The 21092-nt window shown below is 41.0% G+C and overlaps 1 protein-coding gene across 2 annotated transcripts in view; it reads right to left on the bottom strand.

The window, feature by feature from the left end:
• The window catches only part of LOC134539222 (KH domain-containing, RNA-binding, signal transduction-associated protein 3-like), a 283653-nt gene that overhangs the window by 61027 nt on the left and 201534 nt on the right, over positions 1–21092 (bottom strand). For both annotated transcript variants that reach the window (XR_010076280.1, XM_063381013.1), the window contains exon 2: positions 763–899. Coding sequence is in view for 1 of the 2 variants with exons in the window: in XM_063381013.1 (XP_063237083.1) it covers positions 763–899 (137 nt within the window). In the remaining variant the exon portion in view is untranslated. The remainder of the gene's footprint in view (positions 1–762; positions 900–21092) is intronic.

Here is a 21092-nt window from a genome sequence, read left to right as displayed (position 1 = left end):
AATCAATAAGTAGAGACCGGAAAAATTCGCGAATTCGCGATAGGCTAAAATGCAAATCGTTATACCTCAGTGCTGCCTCTGCTATTGGTTCACAACTCACCTGGATGAATCTGATGAATCACCCGACCAAAGCTTTATAGAATCACAGGCAGCTACGCTGGAACGTCCTCACAAGACAGCAGCCAATGAGTGGGTGGCATTTGACCGAGTGTACGTAGAACTATGGAGTTCATCCCACAGGTCATTGAACCCGCGAATTTTTCCGGTCCCTACTAATAAGTGTCCGTTATTTTCTGTTGGTAGTACCTATATAGGAATGGCGGTCCGGCAGATCAGTTCAGGAAGAGGTGCGTTGATAAATGCGCAAATTTTCTGTATTTTCTAACAGTGTAATGGAAGTCTTTCAGTTCCTTTGACCGAGCGGAGTCGAGGGATGGCAGGGGCGTAGCAAGGGGGGTGGGGGTTAGGGGTTCAACCCTCCCCCCCCCTTAGCACCAAATAATTAATTAATTTCTTATTCATTACTCAAACATATTTCATATTAAAATGAATAAAAATTTTACCATTAAAATATTTAAATTTAAGTACCGAAAACTGCTCAAATAGCACTGTTTTACACCTTAAAATCCAAATTTTCCCGGGTGAGGACCCCCGGACCACCCGTTTTAATACGGGGGGGGGGGGGGGGGAGGGGCGCATGCTTCTTAACACCCCCCCCCCCCATACACAAATCCTGTCTACGCCACTGAGGGAGGGTGTTACCTTGGGGTGCTCCTTGATGGGCACCAGCACCTTGACGGCCACCCGGATGGGCTTCTCGCGGTAGATGTCCACGTATTTGCTCTCCTTGGGGATGGGCTTGCCCAGCGCCTGAACCTGGGCCACCTCCTTGGTCACCTCTGCAACAAGGCCAGGGACGAGCCCGCCGTCACACACACGCGCTGCAGCAGCGGCCATCTTGTCACACATACGCTGCAGCAGCGGCCATCTTGTCACACACACACACACGCTGCAGCAGCGGCCATCTTGTCACACACACACGCTGCGGCAGCGGCCATCTTGTCACACACACACGCTGCGGCAGCGGCCATCTTGTCACACACACACGCTGCGGCAGCGGCCATCTTGTCACACACACACACGCTGCAGCAGCGGCCATCTTGTCACACACACGCTGCGGCAGCGGCCATCTTGTCACACAACACACACATCTCACTCAAGTCAACTCTCTGGATCTACGTCTCGCTGACACGGACACGCGAGACGATGATAACACCCAACGAAACAATTCATGGATTTTTTCTCCCCCCCTTTTTTCTGATCTGAACATTTCTTAGCTCTCGGTATACGGCATTTGGTATAAGTAATTTCTGCAACAAACTCACGAGTGAGACTCCTCTTAATAGAACGGACGAAAACACGAAACAACCATCATTTTCCAAAGTAATAACTAGAGACCTGCAAAATTCGCGGATTCAATGACCTCCAGGATAGACTCTACTACACTCTACTACACTCGTGCAAATGACATCTGTTCAATGGCTGCTGACTTGTGAGACGTCTCGACCGAGTGTCTGTGATTCGACTTTTCTTTTAACGAGGGTCTCTAATTGGCTCTCATTAATCCAGATTAACAGTGAACCAATTGCAGAAGCAGCGCTAAGGTATAATTATTTGAATTGTAGCATATCACGAAATGAATCCACGAATTTTGCAGGTCTCTAGTAATAACATAACAGACAGAACCACACAGGGTGCAAAAAAGACTGCAGAAGAAATCATGGATGTTACAACTTTAATCTCACAGGCCCAGTTGTTTCTTTTTTCCTGATCTGAAAATTTCTTAGCACTCGGTATACGGCATTTGGCAGAAGTAATTTCGTGTGTACCAACATAAACCCGTATATAGTCACTTTCATAAACATTTGGGGACACACCAAATGTATTGGTGTGCCAAATGAAACGTTATGATAGTTAAACTACCCTAGAATATGTTTGGTAAAATAAAATTCATAGTAAAAATAATACCAAGTTTTAAAAGACATAAGACAACTGGCGTTACAATCATTATAATATAATACATATTCTCCTTAAAAATTGTCATGAGGCTTAGTATCACATCGGTAGAGCAACGCTTGGTAACCTCAAGCGATTATTTTGTAAAAGTACAAGAAAAATGCAGTCAATTCTACAGCACATTTATGAATAAAAAAAACTGTTGCCTTTTTTAAAAAAAAAATGTGTTTGTGTGATTTTATTAACTATTGTCACTCAGAAATAGATAAAATCTGATCCAATAAGGTATGACAGGTATGCTGACAACTGACACGTACTTTTAATAAAGGGAAGCCTTCTTTTCACAGACGAGAGAGCCAAACGCCCGATCGTGCATCTTCAGTTTTTTTTTTTTTTGGTTCATTGTAAATAAATATGGCGGTGTTGATAAAAGGCTACTAATGGTCAAGTAGGTTAGGTTAGCTACATTATAAATACTTTAAAAAATTGTGGACGGTTGATTTGGTTAGGACAGCTACATTAAAGATACTGTAAAATCATGTAAACTTCGGGTAACTTCGGGTGCGGCTCTCTCGTCTGTGAAATGAAGGCTTCCCTTAAATAAACGCAACCAAACACGGTAACACAGGAAAAAAAAAAGCTATAACGTTTTAACAGACAAAAATGTCCGAAAATATTTTACGCGAAAAAATACTCGGCCGTCGTCAGAGACTTGGCGGAGGAGGAGGAAAAAAAAAAAAGCCAGAAAGCCACGGTGTCAGCTGCGCCACTGCGTTTGTTGGAGTCATTCGTTTATTCGCGCGTCCGAGAAAGGAAGTGGGGGGGTTCGCTACAAGAGGTCGACGGCGCAGCCTGCCTGCCCAGGAGAGGCGCGGAGGAAGAAGGACCCTAGGAGAGGCGGCATTCACTCCGACGGTCCGCGCGACGGCGGCTGTAACTAATGAGGGTAGGCGCTCCCCGTCTGCCGCAGGGGGTGAAGACGCTCTCGAGAATACCTGGAGGCAGCGAGAAGGGGGAGGGAGAGAGAGAGGGAAAGAGAGAGACAGCCTGTGGCGCGCACAAACAGCGGCAGACGCCGCCAAATTAATTACTCCGCCGCGGCGGTAGGACCTAGATGAGCGAGCGCCGAAGATCTCCCTCGGGAGGGACGATCCACGAGCCTCATCACGGCCAGCCCCTTCACTCTCCCTCTTTTCTCTCTCTCTCTCCCTCCCTCTCTCTTTCTCTCTCACGCACGTCGGGATAGGACTCGTCATCGGCGGATATGCATCCGTCGAGCAGCTTCAAAAGGAAACATCTTCGCATGCGGCGGGAAACAAGATGGAGGGCGCGCGAGTGGCTACTACTTTCCCCATTCCGCTCGGAGGGAAACGGAAAAGAGGTTCGCGGAGTGATAAAGCGCGACGCTCGCTGGTGCTTCCGGCGCGGTTATCTCCCCTCCTGCGAGTCTTCTTCGCCGCGCATCGGTGGGAACTTATAAGACGCGAGTGGTAACCGTAACTTTGTACGGCGGAGAAAGGAAGATAAAAATGTGAATTTCAAATCCTTCCGAGTGCTTCCGAGGCACTGCACCGGGTGCCTTATGCTTGAAAATTGTTTTGAAACGAAATACGGAAACATACTCCTTCGACGACGTATCCTCAAGTGATTTTCGTAAACAGGCACCACTCGGATATCTTCTGAACAGATTTTAAATCAAGTTTTTTTTCCTACCGCCTGGCTAGGCGGGACCGCTAACATCTCGTCGACATTTGTGATCATCAGAGACTATCAAAGGTGGCTGAGATGGCACTGGATCATTTAACGGAACGAATGGCTTGGGGGAAGTTGGGGGACAGGACCACTTCAAAAACACCCACGGGCTCGCGGCATCGTCCGTCACGTTTCCCACTTTTCTCGGCGGGTGGTACCAAATATCGTAATACGACAAAATGGGAAACTCTGACCAATTATCACTGGCGAAGCGCGAGACAATTTACTAAATCGTTTTCAAGATATTTTCACTACATGTCGCTAGATGTCATTACTCTCGCGCGCCTAAAACAAACTGTAAAATTAAAAAAAAAAAAACGTAGTTACACACCACGCCGCCAGGTTTGCTGACATCACTTGTCTCACGTATTTCTTGCGAGTTTCCTATATTGTCCCTAATACAATATTTGGTGGCGCCTAAATGTGGCATTTCGCTGGCGCTTCCCGCCGCGGGGCTGGCTGTAGCGGCGGGCAGCTTACCACTGGTTCACAGCAGGTGGAGTGGAGGCTATTCCGTACAAACTGCCGGGCAGTCCTTGGCCGTGACGTCACAACTGCCGCGGTCTGACTGCTCTGGACCGGCCTCGCGGTTCAACTGCTTTGCGCACGCAGAGAAAAAATATTTTTGACGTGACAACGTCTAATAAATCGATGAACGCCGGCTGCACGCACGAAAAAGTGTCCCGTTACGCTGTGTCCCGTTACGCTCATTGTACGCTTGCGCCGCATCTATCTCTCTTCCACTCGATTGGAACAACCATCGATTTGACTTTTTCGAGGCACATTAAACTTGAAACACTCCAATTAGTTTCCTACTTTTCCTATCATCGTCCTATCCTTAATAGAATAACACATTGGAAGAAGTCAAATAGCAAACATGTATAAAAGTTATAGTTAAAATAATCTCTTCGTTAAAGTAATAAACATATTTGAATTAATGAGTGCAAATAAAAGTAAATTTATCAATTAAATTTTAGATTTCATTTCACTCCTTCTTTGTATCCATACAAAATAGTGATAAATCAATAAACATTACTCCATTTTATTCATAAAAGTATGCAATCATTTCATCAATGTTTTGTTATGACGTTGTCACGTTAAACCATTGTCCGTAAACCGACTTTACAGACAACCATTTTTTTTTTTAGTTCGTTTAAAGTCTTTATACACGGATTGGTTCTCGCATGGACAATTATATGGGCCAATGTAAAATGGTAAATAAAAACGATATATTTCGGTGAATAAAACGAGTTGTTTCTGTGCAAAAGTTCGATGGGAAATAAATTTATTCGTTAAAAATATATAAAAGTTTCGTCATAATTTTACACGTAAGTGTTTATTTGATGACACTTAAGGTTTTACTACGTCAAATTTATTTTAAAAAATGGTTTTAAATACAACTGTGACACCTTACAGTTAATTTCGGCATACTGAGCGTGTGTTGCTACAGATTAACATTCTAAAGATTATATACATTTCTAAAAACAAGTCAGAATCCGAAAATTTTAGAAATTTTAGAAATGTGTGGGTTTTTTTTTCTTTTCTTTTCCATTCAACCAGAATTCAACCAGCAACGCGTGTCCGGGTAAAAATAGTTTCAAATATTTTGATACTGCTTGCAATAAAGCTTCCGAGCAAAAATTTTTTTTTGACATGGCAGGCTACTTGTTGAAGTAAACACTCGTGAACTGGTGTGACTATCATGATAGTTTTATTCGCCCGCGTGAAATAATAATTTTTTCCCCCCTCGCTGCGCTTACAGACTAGAGCCTGTTACTAAATACGTGGTTGCAACAAAGTATAGACGGTCTGTGACATATGATTTACGCATGGACATGCCCACAGATTGGAATTAATAGTTAAAAATTAGAATTAAAGCAACAAAATGGGAAAAAAAATCCAAGATGGCGGGGCTTGATCCCCCTTAAAAATGTCGCTTATTACCATTTGTCGCACTAACCTAAAGTTGGGTTGCTTTACTGATTCTGCAATTAATTCCACTAGGTCCCAGTGAAAGCCACATATTAACCAGGGGGAAGAAAAAAAAAAAACCTCGTCAGCGTACTCTTTCAGGAAACCCCGCAATTCCAACGGTTTAGGAATGACCTACTCCATGTCCAAGCGGGTAGATCTGAATCGGCGAGCTATGACACGAGGTGGGCGATCCGCCAACCAGCATGACGGACATTCTTGACCAGTGTCCAAGAATCCGCAGATATTTGCGTGGAACAACCACGCGCAGAAGCTCTGAATATATATACTGTATAGAAGTCGCCAGCCCAGGTTAAAATTTCTAATACGGTTTTGAGGTAGTTGGTTAATTCACCGCCGCAATCGCCACCATCTCTAGGGCATCGACTTGTGGTGGTCCCTAGCGGAGAAGTGTCGAACTCTTCAAACACCCCTTCCCCCTCCCGCTGAACGACCTTGAGCTGCAGTGAATGATTGATGGGGGGTGCGGGGAATGACAGCGGGCGACAGTGCTGCGCTCTAACGTGTAAATAACAACTAAGACGATACAGAGAGTTACGGCAGCGCACTGCAGCGGTGAAGTTCCCAAGCTGCTCATCATACGCTTCTGAAAAACGTAGAGTAAATCCTATCCACTCGCGACTTCTATACAGTGTATATAGTCAAAGCGCAGAAGATACCCTACACCACCAGCAAAGCGACCGGAAAGGAAATGCTTGCAGGACATCCACACAAGTGGGTAGTAAAACTTACACATTCCCTGACCAAAAGTTCAATCATCCCCGACTATTTAAAATTTTTCTTAAAAGGAATAAAGATAATCCAGCATCAATAATTTCCATGAATGGCTTATTTCTCTCACCACCTGCTACACTTATTATATTTAAATTTTTAATCATCAAAAATAATTGCAAAAAAATACTATATACACAAACTGTAAGTACGCAAGGAAAAACCACAGAAATAACGATGGTACACAATAATTTGGTAAATGACCTGAAGTCTATAATCAAGTCAAGGTTTCCTTTATTATTTAGTCTTTCAAACCTCAAAATTAGGGATTCTAATATTAATGACCTTATTTATCCCTCAGTTGGAGTATTTACATTACTTTAATGTTTTCCAGTACATTCCCTGACATTCCTTGATCAAATACAGCTTCCCTGACATTTATCTGATATTCCCTGACATTCGGAAAAAGGTAGGACCATCTGCCTGCATCCTTAGACAGCTGCTGAAAACTTTCAAAGGAAGCAGCAAACGCACAAATGACTACACATTAAATATGTACTACGAAAAAAAATGTTTAAATTAATATACGAAAAAAAATGTTTAAATTAATATACGAAAAAGACGTAACACATGTCTGAATGTTATTCGTATGCAGATACTACCAGATTATAAAATTTAATTATTTTAACTGAAGTTGTGAACGTCATCTGAAGACCTACATTTGTTACCAAAATTTGTTACACCTAACAAAATGTAGTTGACCAAATCATTTTGTTGGGCCAGCAAACTCTTTCCTACTACAAAATATTTGTTTGACAACAAAATATATGTATTTCCCCATATACGAACAAATATTTTGTTTAGGCAAATAAACCTACCTACCTACGTACCTACCTACCTACCTCTCTCTCACTCTCTCTCTCTCTCTCTCGCTATCTATCTCTCTCTCTTTATATGCACGCTACGACCTTAATAGTATACCACACAAATGCAACTTAATATAGAGTTCATACCTGAAATCTGAAGTACAAATCTTCCTCTAAGGCAAAAATGTGAATCCAAGTTTAAAAGAATTTAAAAATAAAACTTATAGCCTATGGGTAAAGTTTTTCATAATTATTACAATTTACCCGAATAATAAAAATTACGTTAGGTTTTAAAAAATGAGTTTTTTCAAGCATATATACAATTTTCGAAAAGAAATGAACTCACTGATTACACCGTTGATTTCATGGTAGCCGATACGTTAAATCAAAAATAGCGTGTATAAAAAACGCAAATGCATTCAATGCCTGGGTTTATTCCCAAGCCTACACGTAACTAATTGTAAATCGACTGATTTGTTACACAAATGAAGATTCACGTTTAATAATTTCAGGCCGTCGTTTCCATAGGTTTTTTTTGTTGTACTCGCCGCATGAAAAAGACTACGTTACAATAAAAATTCGCAACCGACAAGAACAAAAGCTAATTATTTTTTGTTTTAAATTCCCGGGGAAAATAATAAATGCTTCCATTCCCCCTTGCCAAGGAGAAAACATTTCTGGCGATTCAGTCAGAACTGTACGCAAATGAACAATGCGAAAAACAACAACAGCGATGTTCGAAACACGTGTTTGCAAGCTACACAAGTATGATCCGGGGGGGGGGGGGGGAGAGGCTTGGGGGAGGTTCCCCTGCTGCACATATTGGACGAGGGATGGGAACACCACCATCGCGTTGAATATGCAGAGCGGCAGGCAATATTCTGGTGTAAACGAGCCTTCATACACACTACTACACCGGGAACGAGTGAAAGGGTTGGAAAAGGAGGGGTGGGGGTGGGGGGTGAATAGAAACTTTTTTTTCCTCCTCTCCCTCTGTCGTCCCCCGGAGACGTTTTTCAATATTCACTGCGCGGATGACAAATTGCAGGGGCCCCTAAACATCAGAGCAACGGAACCACGAAACTATTAGCATTGCTAAAAAGGCTTCCGGTTGCGCGGGCAAAAAAAAATGGGGGAGGGGGGGGGTGTTTCCTTTGATAAAAAAAATATCAGTGTGACGAGAAAACCCGTGCAGAAATAAAAAAAAAATAGGGAAAAGCGAAAAAGAAGACAAATTGTATTTCTTTTCACGCGAGCTCGGCGTGAGAATGGGCTCGCGGGTTGGAGTGGCAATGAATATTCAAATTCTGGCGCGTGGGGACACAACCAGGACCTGGGGACCCATCGAGAGAAATGCTCTGCAAAATTAATCAATTTCGCGCTACTTACGGGTTTTCCGGCGGTCCCGACTGCCTCTACACACAGAACTGCCTAAATTGGTAGCACGTGCGGTCACACCTCAATAACACACAAACGAGGTTTGTATTAACCAAACAATTACACAAAATTAATCAATTTGCATACAACATCTAAATCAAAATGTTTCTGATCTGGAAAAAAATGTTTGTCATTCGGAAAATGTTGATGTTGGAAAGCTCAAATTTATCCCATTTCGAAGCTTTTTTTTTTTAAATGGGCTTTCGTTTGACGTAGAAATCGATACGAACTGCTCCACTGAAAAAAAAAAAAAAAATGGAAAATTCCAAATTTGGTTTTCTCAAAAACTGACAGTTTCAAAAATATATATATATCCCAAAAATTGGTTGCACTAATCTATTTTACCTAGGTATTCATTTTTGGAATAATTATGGGTGCATGGGATAGGAGGCATAAACCTATTGTATACTTTAAGAGCAGGTGTTTAATAGCAGGGTTGGAAAAAACAGTTTAAAAAACCAAAAAAAAACTTGGTTTCTTAAAACAAATAACCTGTTTTTTTTTGTTTGAACCCGTATTTTTTTAACCAGTTTTTTATTACATTAGTTATTTTGGTTCTCAGCGTGTTTAAATTAAAGCCATACAACATCCTGATTTCTGCCACTCATGTTGAATCAGAAAAGTTCTAACATCAAGGAACTGAAGTCTGACTAGAAAGGATATTTCCCCACAGGAGAGTAGTCTCCATAGAATGGGTTTTTCCCACATAAAGGGGATTTGTACAGTCGGGGATTTCCCACAAAATAGGATTTTTTTTAAATAATAAATTTATTAATTTCATATTTTTTTTACATTTTGACTACTATTTACTAATTAATTTAATTTTAGGGGATTAGTTAGCTGGGTATAATTTACAACTTAATAAGATAATTTTAAATATCATGATTAGTATATAATTATTTGCTGCCGTATAAATCACAAGACAAATTAATGAGCAAACTATTGTTATTAGAGTGGAATTAGACGTTTCATTAAAATTTACTTAGATATTTTATTTAAAATACATTAAAAACATTTAGCTTTCCATAAAAACCTTCGTTTAAACCATTGTGGTGTAAATCAGCCAATCTTGCTTAACAGTACCAATTTATTTTTCGTTTATTTACTTTTGATTACTCTACAGTACGAATATTGATGTTTGAAGTATTCGCATACAAATACATGTATAAGAATTTTAATTTATACTGTTTATTACGCTGTTAGCCAAATGTAAGCGGTAGAACTTATATAAATGATACAATTAGGTTGACCTGGGATTATGTATTGAAGTGCCTTCATTTGTTTTTGAATTGATAAAATATTTGAGTGGCTTTCTGTGCATCGTTGTCACAACTATTGTTATGTTCGGCATGTTGCAGTGAATAGGTGAACCTTGCTTTTGTCCGCTGTGTTCACATTTTCATACTGAGCTGTTCTACTTTGTTACAAATACTCTCTTACGTTTGTTGTTGTGTCAAAAATATTCTCCCAAGGTTCTTAACAAACGTTATTTTAGAGCTGTAAGAGGTCACGCAAGTAATCATAATTACAAACACTCAAGTGTCGTTTTACCAGTATTAGATCATTTTCAGTAAAAATCAGAGACGAAACACAAAATGCAAGAGGAAAAGCCGTTAGTTTCCATTACCGACAAGAAAACGAAATGTTTAACACGACGTGATGGATCATGCCGTAAATTTTCCAAAAAAAGAGAAAGGTCCATAAACATAAAAAAGGTGGGGTTAGTTATATGGGAGTGTTAAATCTATTTTTTATTGGCATGATTAAATAAAGCATATATTAAACATAACATGGAGCTTATGCATCGTTCGCCATATTAAATACTTAGAATTAAAAAACGCGGCATATATCATCGACGCCATGTTTGTTCTAACACGGTATTTTCAGCTAGTAAGTTATACGTAAAACCTGAAGAGAACAAAAAAAACTATGCTTAATGGTTCCAGCATTAAAAAAGTACTAGAAACTGTAACTATTAGTTTAACGTCAAAAAAGTATATGGGCATACTTATTTTTAGCTTTCTTTGTTGAAAAAGCTATTTTTTATTCGTTATGAAGCGAGAATAAGCAACGGACTTCATCCTGTGGAACTTCCGTTAGCATAGTGCGCGCGCATTACGCTGCATACAAAAATTGTTCACCATAAAAGCTCCTAAAAGAAGTAAAATACTTCAATAAAAGAATTTTAAAAAATAATAAGTCCGCCTTTTTCTCAACCGCTCACAGCAATCCAGTACCGCCACGAGTGAGAGTGAGAGAGTGAGAGAGAGAGCGAGAGCGGCAGCTATATAGGGACAGTAAGAGATAAAGAGACAGGGAGAGACAGAATGTGATATGAAGAGACAGATATAGTGAGGCAAAAAGAGATAGAGAGTGACAGGGAGATAAGACTCGCAGTGATCGAAACAGAAAGATTGAGAGAGAGAGACGCGTAATTTAGGTTCACACCTCATGAATACACCAATACTCCCCCCAGGCAGCTGATCCAGTTAGGGTGTAAACCTGGTTAGGATGAAAGATGGATCTTTTACATGCCCGACACTGTTGCCAGTGCCCAACATGGGTTCCAAGAACCGGGAAATAGATTCGCCATAGAGAGAGACAGACAGTGAGATATAGAGAATGAGATAGAGACAGAGACAGACAGGTGGGGGAGAGAGAGAGAGAAAGAAAGAGAGAGAGAGAGACAGGAGACGCGGCAGACCGGCTCGAGCGCTCCCCTGGGAACTGGAGGGAAGTTCAGGCAACTTGACGCCTGCAAACGGGATAATAGACGAGCTTCGAGCGCCTGGGAACTCTGCCCCCCCCCCCCCCCCCCCATCGACCCTTGGCGACAGGCACTTCTCGCGGACCCTAGGGAGCGTACCGGGAACAGACGGGCGCGAGCCAGCCAGCCAACCGACTGTTTGGAAGCGAAAGACTTTCCCGTTACTCCGACGTCACCTAGGCAACCACCCATAGTGGCGGAAAGTTAGCTAAGCCTTCAAGAATTTTTTTTTGTCACCGCAGGAACAAATAATAAAAATAGAAAACCCTAGAGATATCAACTCCTGAACCCAAACTGTCTCAATAAACTTTCAATAAAACAATCTTCGTCTTAATAAAACATTTTCAAATACTTTTTTTTTTTTTGGGATCAGACCCTCTTGTGAACAGCGTAAAAAAAAAAACCAAGCTCGCTGGCGTGAACTTTAAGTTTCAAGTTGTGATACATATCTATCAAATTTATCCCAGTTTAAAATATATTATTCAAATTAATTGTTTTAGTTATAGTTGGGATTTAAGTCTTGCCGACAGCGAAGTCGTACCAGACGGTAACGCAAAGCATTAAAGACCAAAATACGGGAAAACAATAAACGCGAGAACCACAGAAGAAATAGGCAGGAATGATAGTAACTAGCCCTAGATAAACTCGGAAAACCTTAAACAAAAAAAAAAAAAACGAAAAGTACGCAATATACGTATATACACAATTAAATTCTTCACCTAACATTTACGCAGATCATTCAGGAATCTTCGTGAAGTATTTGAATTCTTTGTGATTTTACGAAAACCGAGTTTACATGCTCGAATTATGAAGTTACAAAAAATATATATATATTGGAGTGCTAACAAAGGATTCAAAAACTTGATAAGGGGCCCGCCTAACTGGGAACACAAACAGTGTACGGAGATTCAGAAGAAACCAAGAGATTTAAAATTTTCTCAAGATAAAGTGGTTTCTGTTTACGAAAAACAAAAACATTTAAGAACGAGTTGAGGCAGATGGCTAAAACACGTGTTTTCAGAATATTTTCTAAGACCTGAAACGCCTGGTAAAATTCTTGAAAGCACCCAAGGGCCTTGCATTACATCTTTATCTTTATTTCTCCGCCATGGTACGGTTTCACAGATGTCCCACGCACGACGAGAAGACTGCGACAGCCTTGCGCTTAGAGACGACTCCGCGCTAAAAGCACCAACGAGCGTCGTACTTATCATCCCGCTCCAATAACAGAAATACACCCCTGAACTAGGCAGGGCCCTTAAGGCTCAATCTCACATGACACGTTGGTTATTTCATTTTTTTTATTATTACTAGTTTAGGGCTTTCACTGTGAATTAATCATAATATTGTTCTGAACTATTTTTTTTTCGTCTCAACTTTCAAACAATATTTAATCTACATGTATGTACATATATTCACGCAAGTTTCATATTCATGATTATTTGATTAACATTTTACAGATCGAAAATGACATTTATTAAATATATGTTGGAAACATTTGAGGTACACAATACAGGTATCGTAATAAATATACAGGAATATCTAAAGTCGGTTTTCGGACGATAGTTTAACGTAACAACGTCATAACAAAACATTAATGAAATGATTCCATATTTTTATGAATAAAGTTGAATCATTTTTGTTTTAATAATAAAAGAATAAATACTTGAAATTATACTAGTAATCAGATTTTTAAAATGAAAGAATATTTAACCTATATTGCCGAAATTGTTGTTGTAATATGCAATTAAAACCACATTAACTTTTCACTTCACTTTATAAACAGTCGACGAAACAGTTCACGTGTAGCTGACTTAGAATTAATTTTAAAAAATGGCGTTTAGCTATAAAGTTTAAATATAATTATGAACAAGTTTTCATATAAATAAACTGTAATCAAATATCTATCATCAAATATATGAATCACCATAATTGTTTAGTCAATTGTAACATAACCTATTATTACTGCACTCGCCGACAGCGTAACGGAACACAGCGTAACGGAAAAATGGGCGTAACGGGACACAGCGTAATGAAACAATAGGCGTACGTGACACAGCGTAACGGAACAATGAGCGTAACGTGACATAGCGTACGGAACAATGTGCGTAACGGGACACTTTTTCGTGCGTGCAGCCGGCGTTCATCGATTTATTAGACTTTGTCACGTCAAAAATCAAATTTTGAGGAAGCAAGTGCTATGTTTTTGTTGCTACAGCTAAATAAATGCCGCAAAAACAGAATATATTATATTTATACGATGCTTTGTTGAGCAATAACGTAATGATTTCAAGCCAACACTTCGTTTATATTTTTAACTCCTGAGTATTTCTTTGCAGGCGTGTCCAGACTGCTATTCCCTCCTGCAATTCTTAAATAAACCTAGACTCCGCCATCAATCAAAAGATACAGCTGTATTGCAGGAAGTGTTATGGTCATAAACGCGCCTAAGGATATGGGAACTACCTTTCAGAAAACATCAAAAACATAGCTCCGCATACAACAAAAGAAGACAGATCACCTGATGGCCAAACAGCCCAGCCAATAAGAAGAGAAAAGACCACCGATTGGCCCAGAACACCCAGTCAAACACAGAAGCCAAGCTCTGACTGGTCAAACCAACCAGCCAACCAGAAGAAAAGGACGGCTCTGATTGGCACACAGCTGCAGCCAATTGGGAAACAGTACCCTCTCTCAGGCGAGGGTAAATAAAGGCAGGAGAACTTCCAAGAAGCTATCCTTCTGTCTCTCGTAAGCTTCCTGCTTGATTTTAATCCAAGAAAATTTTGCATCCCACATGTCAGAGACCAGGGTTTTCCCTGTGTCTATGGAGGTTTTACCTCAAATTATCTAGTTTTAGTCTAGTATAGTCAGTGAGGGGCCAATCGCTGCCATGACTGGCCAATCCCCCTCCTATCACACGATGCATACTACCCCTCCTGCATTGCTAACCCCTGCATGTTTATTAGAGCGTATGTGCTTCGGCCTGAGGCGCACTTAGTCTCCCTCCCTAACCCGGAACCCTCCCCAACACACTTAAGTTTATAGTTAGGTTAGAAAAAAAATATCCAAGAAGCTCAGTGGGTACCTGCTATCCTGATGATGGAGAAACGTCGGTGATGTCTTCGCCTCCCGACGCGGCTACAACCCAGAAGCCAAGCAAACCCCAGATAGTGGTCGCGAAAGCGGGGAGGTTTTCTCCGCAAGAAAGAGGTGAACTTTTCTGCTGCGTCGAACCGTCTCCTCGACTGCTGCTTCACGTAGACGCGCAAGAAGTCACCGGCAGCCGACGCCGCGTCAGGAGACGGGCTAGAGCGCCAAACCTCCCCCCCCCCCCACCAAACACTGATGTAATTAGGCCCTCCCTCGGGGACTCCCTCGAAGGGAGGGGGGGGGGAGGAACGCCGGGAGATGTTTACGGACCCGGCGAAGGAAGACGCCGGAAAGCTCGTAATGCCGAGAGCAAACAAGGTCCGCCCCCACGCCCGCCGCCTAACCCCTCTCGGAGACCGCCAAACCCTAACCGCAAAGGGATGAGACCGTGCGCAAACACAGAAACCAACCGCCCCCCGGCTCCACCCTCCAAGAGAACCTTGAAGTTTCCCCCGGCTTTCAAACCAGGAAGCGTGGCCAGGTCACATTTCTTCGATGGTAGCTCTTGAAGGGCCCCGGCTCGCTGGTGCTTCAACGGCGCGGTGTCCATCCTCGTCTTGCACACGACAACTATGCCGCTTGAGTGGCAAATGAAAATAAAAACGTGTAACACAAGTTCCTTGAGCGCTTTCAAAAATCTCTACAGGATGTCACATGCACAAAAAAAATTTAAAAACACGCGTTTTACATTCGGCAAAGTTCGTTTTCGAAACACGAAGCTGTAGGAAATACGGAAAGCTCTGAAGATAATTGAATAGTACGGAGATCGTAAAACTTTTTCCCATCACGAATTTACGGTACGTTTCTGAAATATTTTTCACGTAAAATGTATGCTACAAAAAATTTCTGAGAGTAAAGTTTGGGTGGAAGCCACGACAGGCTTCGGGAAGACTTTTCGGGAGGGCTATCGTACAAAGGAAGTATGCATGTTTGCAATCATGACATCAAATGGGCTCAAATATTGAACATGTATTCGTAAAAAACATTCATTCTTCTCACAATTTCATTTTTAATTCTTCTGAAAATTGAGATTGAAACGAAGTACTGAGATTAGAAGTACTCATCCGACTACATCGTTCAGGCTATTCGTGCACAAGACGCCAGTTGGATATACCTTGCGAAGTTTTTTTAAATGGCGTGGTTTTTTTCACGAAGCTCTGCACACTGCATGTGTAGGCGGGCCCCTTAATACAGCACACGGAGTTATGAATCGGATGAGCCCGACGCATCGGCAAACAGGTCGGAACCGGCCGGTTGCCCACAGAGACGAGACCTTATGATAAATCGATTTGAATTCGGATATATATATATATATATATATATAATTTCTAGATCAGCATTTTGAATCTGAATCGGCTTTCATAATAACCAATACATGCCCTCATATACGCATTTCAAAAATTTGTAATTAACGAAACGATTGCGGGGAGGGGAAGGGAAGACAATAATAACCTTGGCAAAGTGAGAGTCCGCTATCCGAGAAAGAGCTACCTATAGCGGGCATATTATTGCCAATCATAAGCTAGTATTACGAAGCCAGGAACCATTTTGGTGCAACATGAAATGTTTCACCCGAGCTTCAATTATAAAGCAATTTCAAATGAAAATAATTTTATGATTTATTTATTCACGTGCATGTAAAAAAATATCAGGACTTTTTCAGGACCTTTTTATAAACTTCTGTTACAACGTTTTTACATCACAGGGTATTATATTTTCGGGAAAATACCGATTTTTATGTCCGAAAGATAAAACCCTTCTCACAGATAATTTCTCCGTATTAAGCGGACAAACTCCAAATCATTTATACGTATCTAATAGCGACTACATCTGAACGAAAATGTAAATGAAACTGTTTTAATCATGTAAAATTACAAATCTTTGTACAAATTTACATTCACGAAAATTCAACTGTATTACTCCAAAAATATCGTAGTGATACTGGGATAGGATTCTTTCCCGGGAACTTAAGTTTAATTTGTCCCAGTACCTACATTTAATTATTTGTAAACGGTTCCCTTAATAGCTTTCCAGTATTAACTGAGCACATTAGTAACCACAAAAAAAAAAATTAAGTCAAATTGTTGAATACACGCTTATCTTTTCCATGGATTAAAAAATTAATGCTTGTATCAAATATCGCCCAATTTTAAAATTGAACGCCGATTTTCGTAAGCACGACAGTTAATATTCAGTATTGTTTCGAATAAATTAAAATATTCAAAAAATAACCATAGCAATACTTCGTGAACCTATTTTTAAGACTCTTTCAGGATATTTAAATAATATTTTTAGCAACTATTTTATATCGCAAATTATAATAAGCAAATTCAGACTATATATTAAGACACACACACACAGTCACACAACACAGATAATTCGCAGGAACATGCCGGTTTTTGTGTTGCAAATTAAAAACCTTTATCAAATAGGTATAATTTTCACATGATTTAAGTGGACAGTCTCCAGTTATTTATAATATGCAAATAATAAAATGAAGTGAGGCATCAACAAAAATTGCAAGTTATCAAAACGCTGCTAGAAATTAAAGTTAAGTGACTTCGAGCATCACAACTGTGCATTTCGGAACCTTTCCGTGACTTCCGTGTCCAGTCTTTCAGTTTAGTTACTTTTCCGCGACTTCCAGGACTTTCGTGACCAGTCCTTCAGTATATTAGTTGATCCGCAACTTCCAGGACTTCCGTGTCCAGTCTTTCAGTTCAGTTACTTTTCCGCGACTTCCAGGACTTTCGTGACCAGTCCTTCAGTATATTAGTTGATCCGCAACTTCCAGGACTTCCGTGTCCAGTCTTTCAGTTCAGTTACTTTTCCGCGACTTCCAGGACTTTCGTGACCAGTCCTTCAGTATATTAGTTGATCCGCAACTTCCAGGACTTCCGTGTCCAGTCTTTCAGTTCAGTTACTTTTCCGCGACTTCCAGGACTTTCGTGACCAGTCCTTCAGTATATTATTTGATCCGCAACTTCCAGGACTTCCGTGTCCAGTCCTTCAGTTTAGTTACTTTTCCGCGACTTTCAGGACTTTTCTAGATCTGTGAACAACCTGATTACTAGAGACCCGGAAATTTCGCGGATTCATTTAGTCGCAAGCTAGAATGCAAACCTTCACACTCTCGCACTGTGTTCATGATTGGCACGCAGTTGTTTGGAAACGCCCGCCTACGACCGTGAGCCAATGATGCCCAGGTAGGAGAGAAGTAAGCGAATCAGGTAGTGCCAAATTACAAGGATAAAAATGTTCTCGCTAAGAAATCAACCAATGGGAAAATAAACATGGGTCGAGCACACCAATAACTTTGAATTATATCCTGAGGCCAGAAGAATCCGCGAAATTTCCGGGTCTCTAATGATTATTACTCTGCCGGGCTTGAGAGCAGAAACCTCGCGGTCCGAAGAAAGCGCTGGTAGCGACCTCCTCGACAATACGACGACGGACGACGATCGATCAGGGGGGTCTGCCGGGAAAGCAGGCTAGCAACAGGTAGGGTTGCAACCCCTTGCACGTCAGCCGGCTACTCGTACGTGACGAGGGAAACTCCCGCGGTCACAGCTGCCTCGCCCCTACGTGGTCACCGGCACAAGGTTACTCGGCCACGGTTGAAGTTAGGCGTGTGATCAACCACCGACATAGTACGGAATAAAAAAACTGCGGTTTAATTTCGCGACGGACTAGAATTTTAATACTTTTACCCTTTTCCTGTTTCATTGATTGGGCCACAGTTTATCTGAAGGTCTTTCGAGCCAGTTAAAAACCCTCAACGAAAGAGGCAATAACTCAAAAGCATTCCAGTTAACAGGTGTCGCAGTGACCAATGAGCAGGCGTAATTTGCCAGAGTACAAATGGGAATTTTGAGTCTATCCATCGATCTTAGCCTTATTGATAACGATAAAAAAAAAGTTTACATAAATGTGACTTGTTAGCGTGCTTTTCCTACAACACAGCCTTAGTTACAAGAATTTTTAATGTGTGTGAAATATGCTTAAAAAATGACCACTGTTGAATAAAAAATGTTGGGTTTTAATTCACAAGGTTATGCACAAAGTTGAAAAAAATAATGTTGGGTTTTAATTCATAAGGTTTAAGGCGACGGGACCTTTGTTATTATAATAGTTTCCGAACCATATAGGTAACGAACACGTGGTCATGATTTCGATCCATGCCGGGATGCTGGGTTTTGTGATGGAATTATTACCTGTCTAATGTTGCTTACCTGCAAGATTTCCTCATTATTTCCCGATTTCAAGAATATTAATACACACACTCACGAATACAATTATTTACCACTGTTTTCCTGGTCCGTCTATTTTAATATCCTGCAAGCAAAATTTATGTTTGAACTTCACGCAATTGATTTTCAAAACACAACCTTCTTGACTTTAGGAACATACGTCCAGCAATGCCAACTATACCATGTGACATCATTTACAATTAATACTTAAGACTATTAATCTCATAAACATTCACAAATAATAAAAAAACAGCAAAGAATTTTGCTTGAATAATTGAGTACGCAAAGTCAATAACTTTATAGCCGAAAAGCTATTTTTATTTTGTGTTAACTAGAAACTATAACAAAAAAGGTTATGATTTTTGAGAGAAAAACCGTACATTTCCACACCCAGTGAGAGAGAACGTCTCCAAATAACATCGGTAGTGGAACTTACGCCCCGCGACTTTCGTTACAAGAGCGATGTACGACGATGAATCAAAAAAAAAAAATTCGCATTAACAGCGGCCCATCCACTCTATTACAAGTTTCTAAGTTCGATACTTGGCGCATTGTGGCGTAGATTTCGAGGAAATCCGCGTTAAAGCGTTTGAGGACTGAACTAATATTTCCCTCCTCGGCGCTCGACAACATGGCGCGTTCCTTCACCCCTCGAGGCGCGGCGCAGGCAACAGGTATTCACAGAGATTCCTCGACTTCACACTTCCGAGCGCTCTTTGATAATATAACACCCTCCCTTCCCTTCCCCCCAACACCTCAAACCCACCACCACCACCACTAAACGCTCCAGACATTCTCTCAGGATTCCATCGGCACTCGCCAAGTCTCGTCGTGTGCGAGAGAAGACACTAAAATAAGGGTTTAGGTTGAACCAGCGAAGGGATTAATGGCCAGAACAAGAACGAAAGAACGGTCTAACACACTTCCTGATTCACATACAATCATAGTAATGAGCCTCAAAGGACTCAAGCTAGTCCACAGGTGCTTGTAAGGAAACAAAGAGGGTTCTATGCGAGGTAAGGAAATAAGGAGGGGAAACATGCTTTCCCTTGGCGACCCCGGAGCCGGCTGAAGGTGTTGAATATGCTCACCTGTGCCCTAACAGTATTCCTGATTCACGATATAGGACACGGACACGATAGGGAACGGATTTTGGTGTCGTATCCGTTGCCGAATTTGTTTTGTTCCAAATTCCGCTCATGTGCAGAGCTCACTTTTTCCGTGGATTTCGTCCAGATGGCGAACCCGCGTCTGGTGCTATCAACCCGTGCATAGTCATTTTTGTGTGACCATCGGTGGGACGTACCAAGAATGTTTGTGTGCCAAATGGAACTTAATGATAGCGAAACTATTCTGCAATATACTTGGTGCACTTTAATGATCATAAGTAGAGACCGGAAAAATTCGCGGGTTCAATGACCTGCAGGATGAACTCCATAGTTCTAAGTACAGTCAGTCAAATGTCACTCACTCATTGGCTGCTGTCTTGTGAGACGTCCCAACGTAGCAACCTGTGATTCGATAAAGCTTTGGTCGGGCGTTTCTCATTGGCCCAGAGTCATCCAGGTGAGTTGTGAGCCAATGGCAGAGGCAGCACTGAGGTATAACTATTTGTATTTTAGCCTATCGCAAAATGAATTCGCGAATTTTTCCGGTCTCTAATCATAAGAAATAATCGCAACTCAAAAAGCACTTTAAACACTAGAAAGACCGTTCTCTTTTTTGTACAATGATGCTAAGTCGACTACCGAATAATTTGATTTGCAGAGCGTTACTTTAAACTATATAATGAAAAGGCGCCGATAAAAGCGAAAAAGACTTGAAAAAATACTAGACCTCCATTTCGACCTTATTTTCGAGAAGGAATTTTATTAAAAGACTGCCCATTTTTCTAAGATTCATTAAACCGTTTATACTTTACTAGCTTTGCGAATTTTGGTTCGCGACATCCGTCAGAGATGTCGGCACCGTTGGTACACAATTACTCCCGCCAAATGTAAGTATACCGATAGCTAAGCTGTTACAAACTGATAAGTAGAACCACGATTATTTTCCGGAGTAATTTATTTCCAGGCTAGACTCAACTTGCATATACATAATCAAAGGTCTTTAGTGTGCTCATTGATCGGTAGCTAAATAACATCCTTT

Source organism: Bacillus rossius, chromosome 15, assembly GCF_032445375.1.
Source record: "Bacillus rossius redtenbacheri isolate Brsri chromosome 15, Brsri_v3, whole genome shotgun sequence".
NCBI classification, from domain to species: domain Eukaryota; kingdom Metazoa; phylum Arthropoda; class Insecta; order Phasmatodea; family Bacillidae; genus Bacillus; species Bacillus rossius.
Note: the sequence above shows the minus strand (reverse complement) of the source record. Positions and strands in the feature narration are given on the sequence as shown.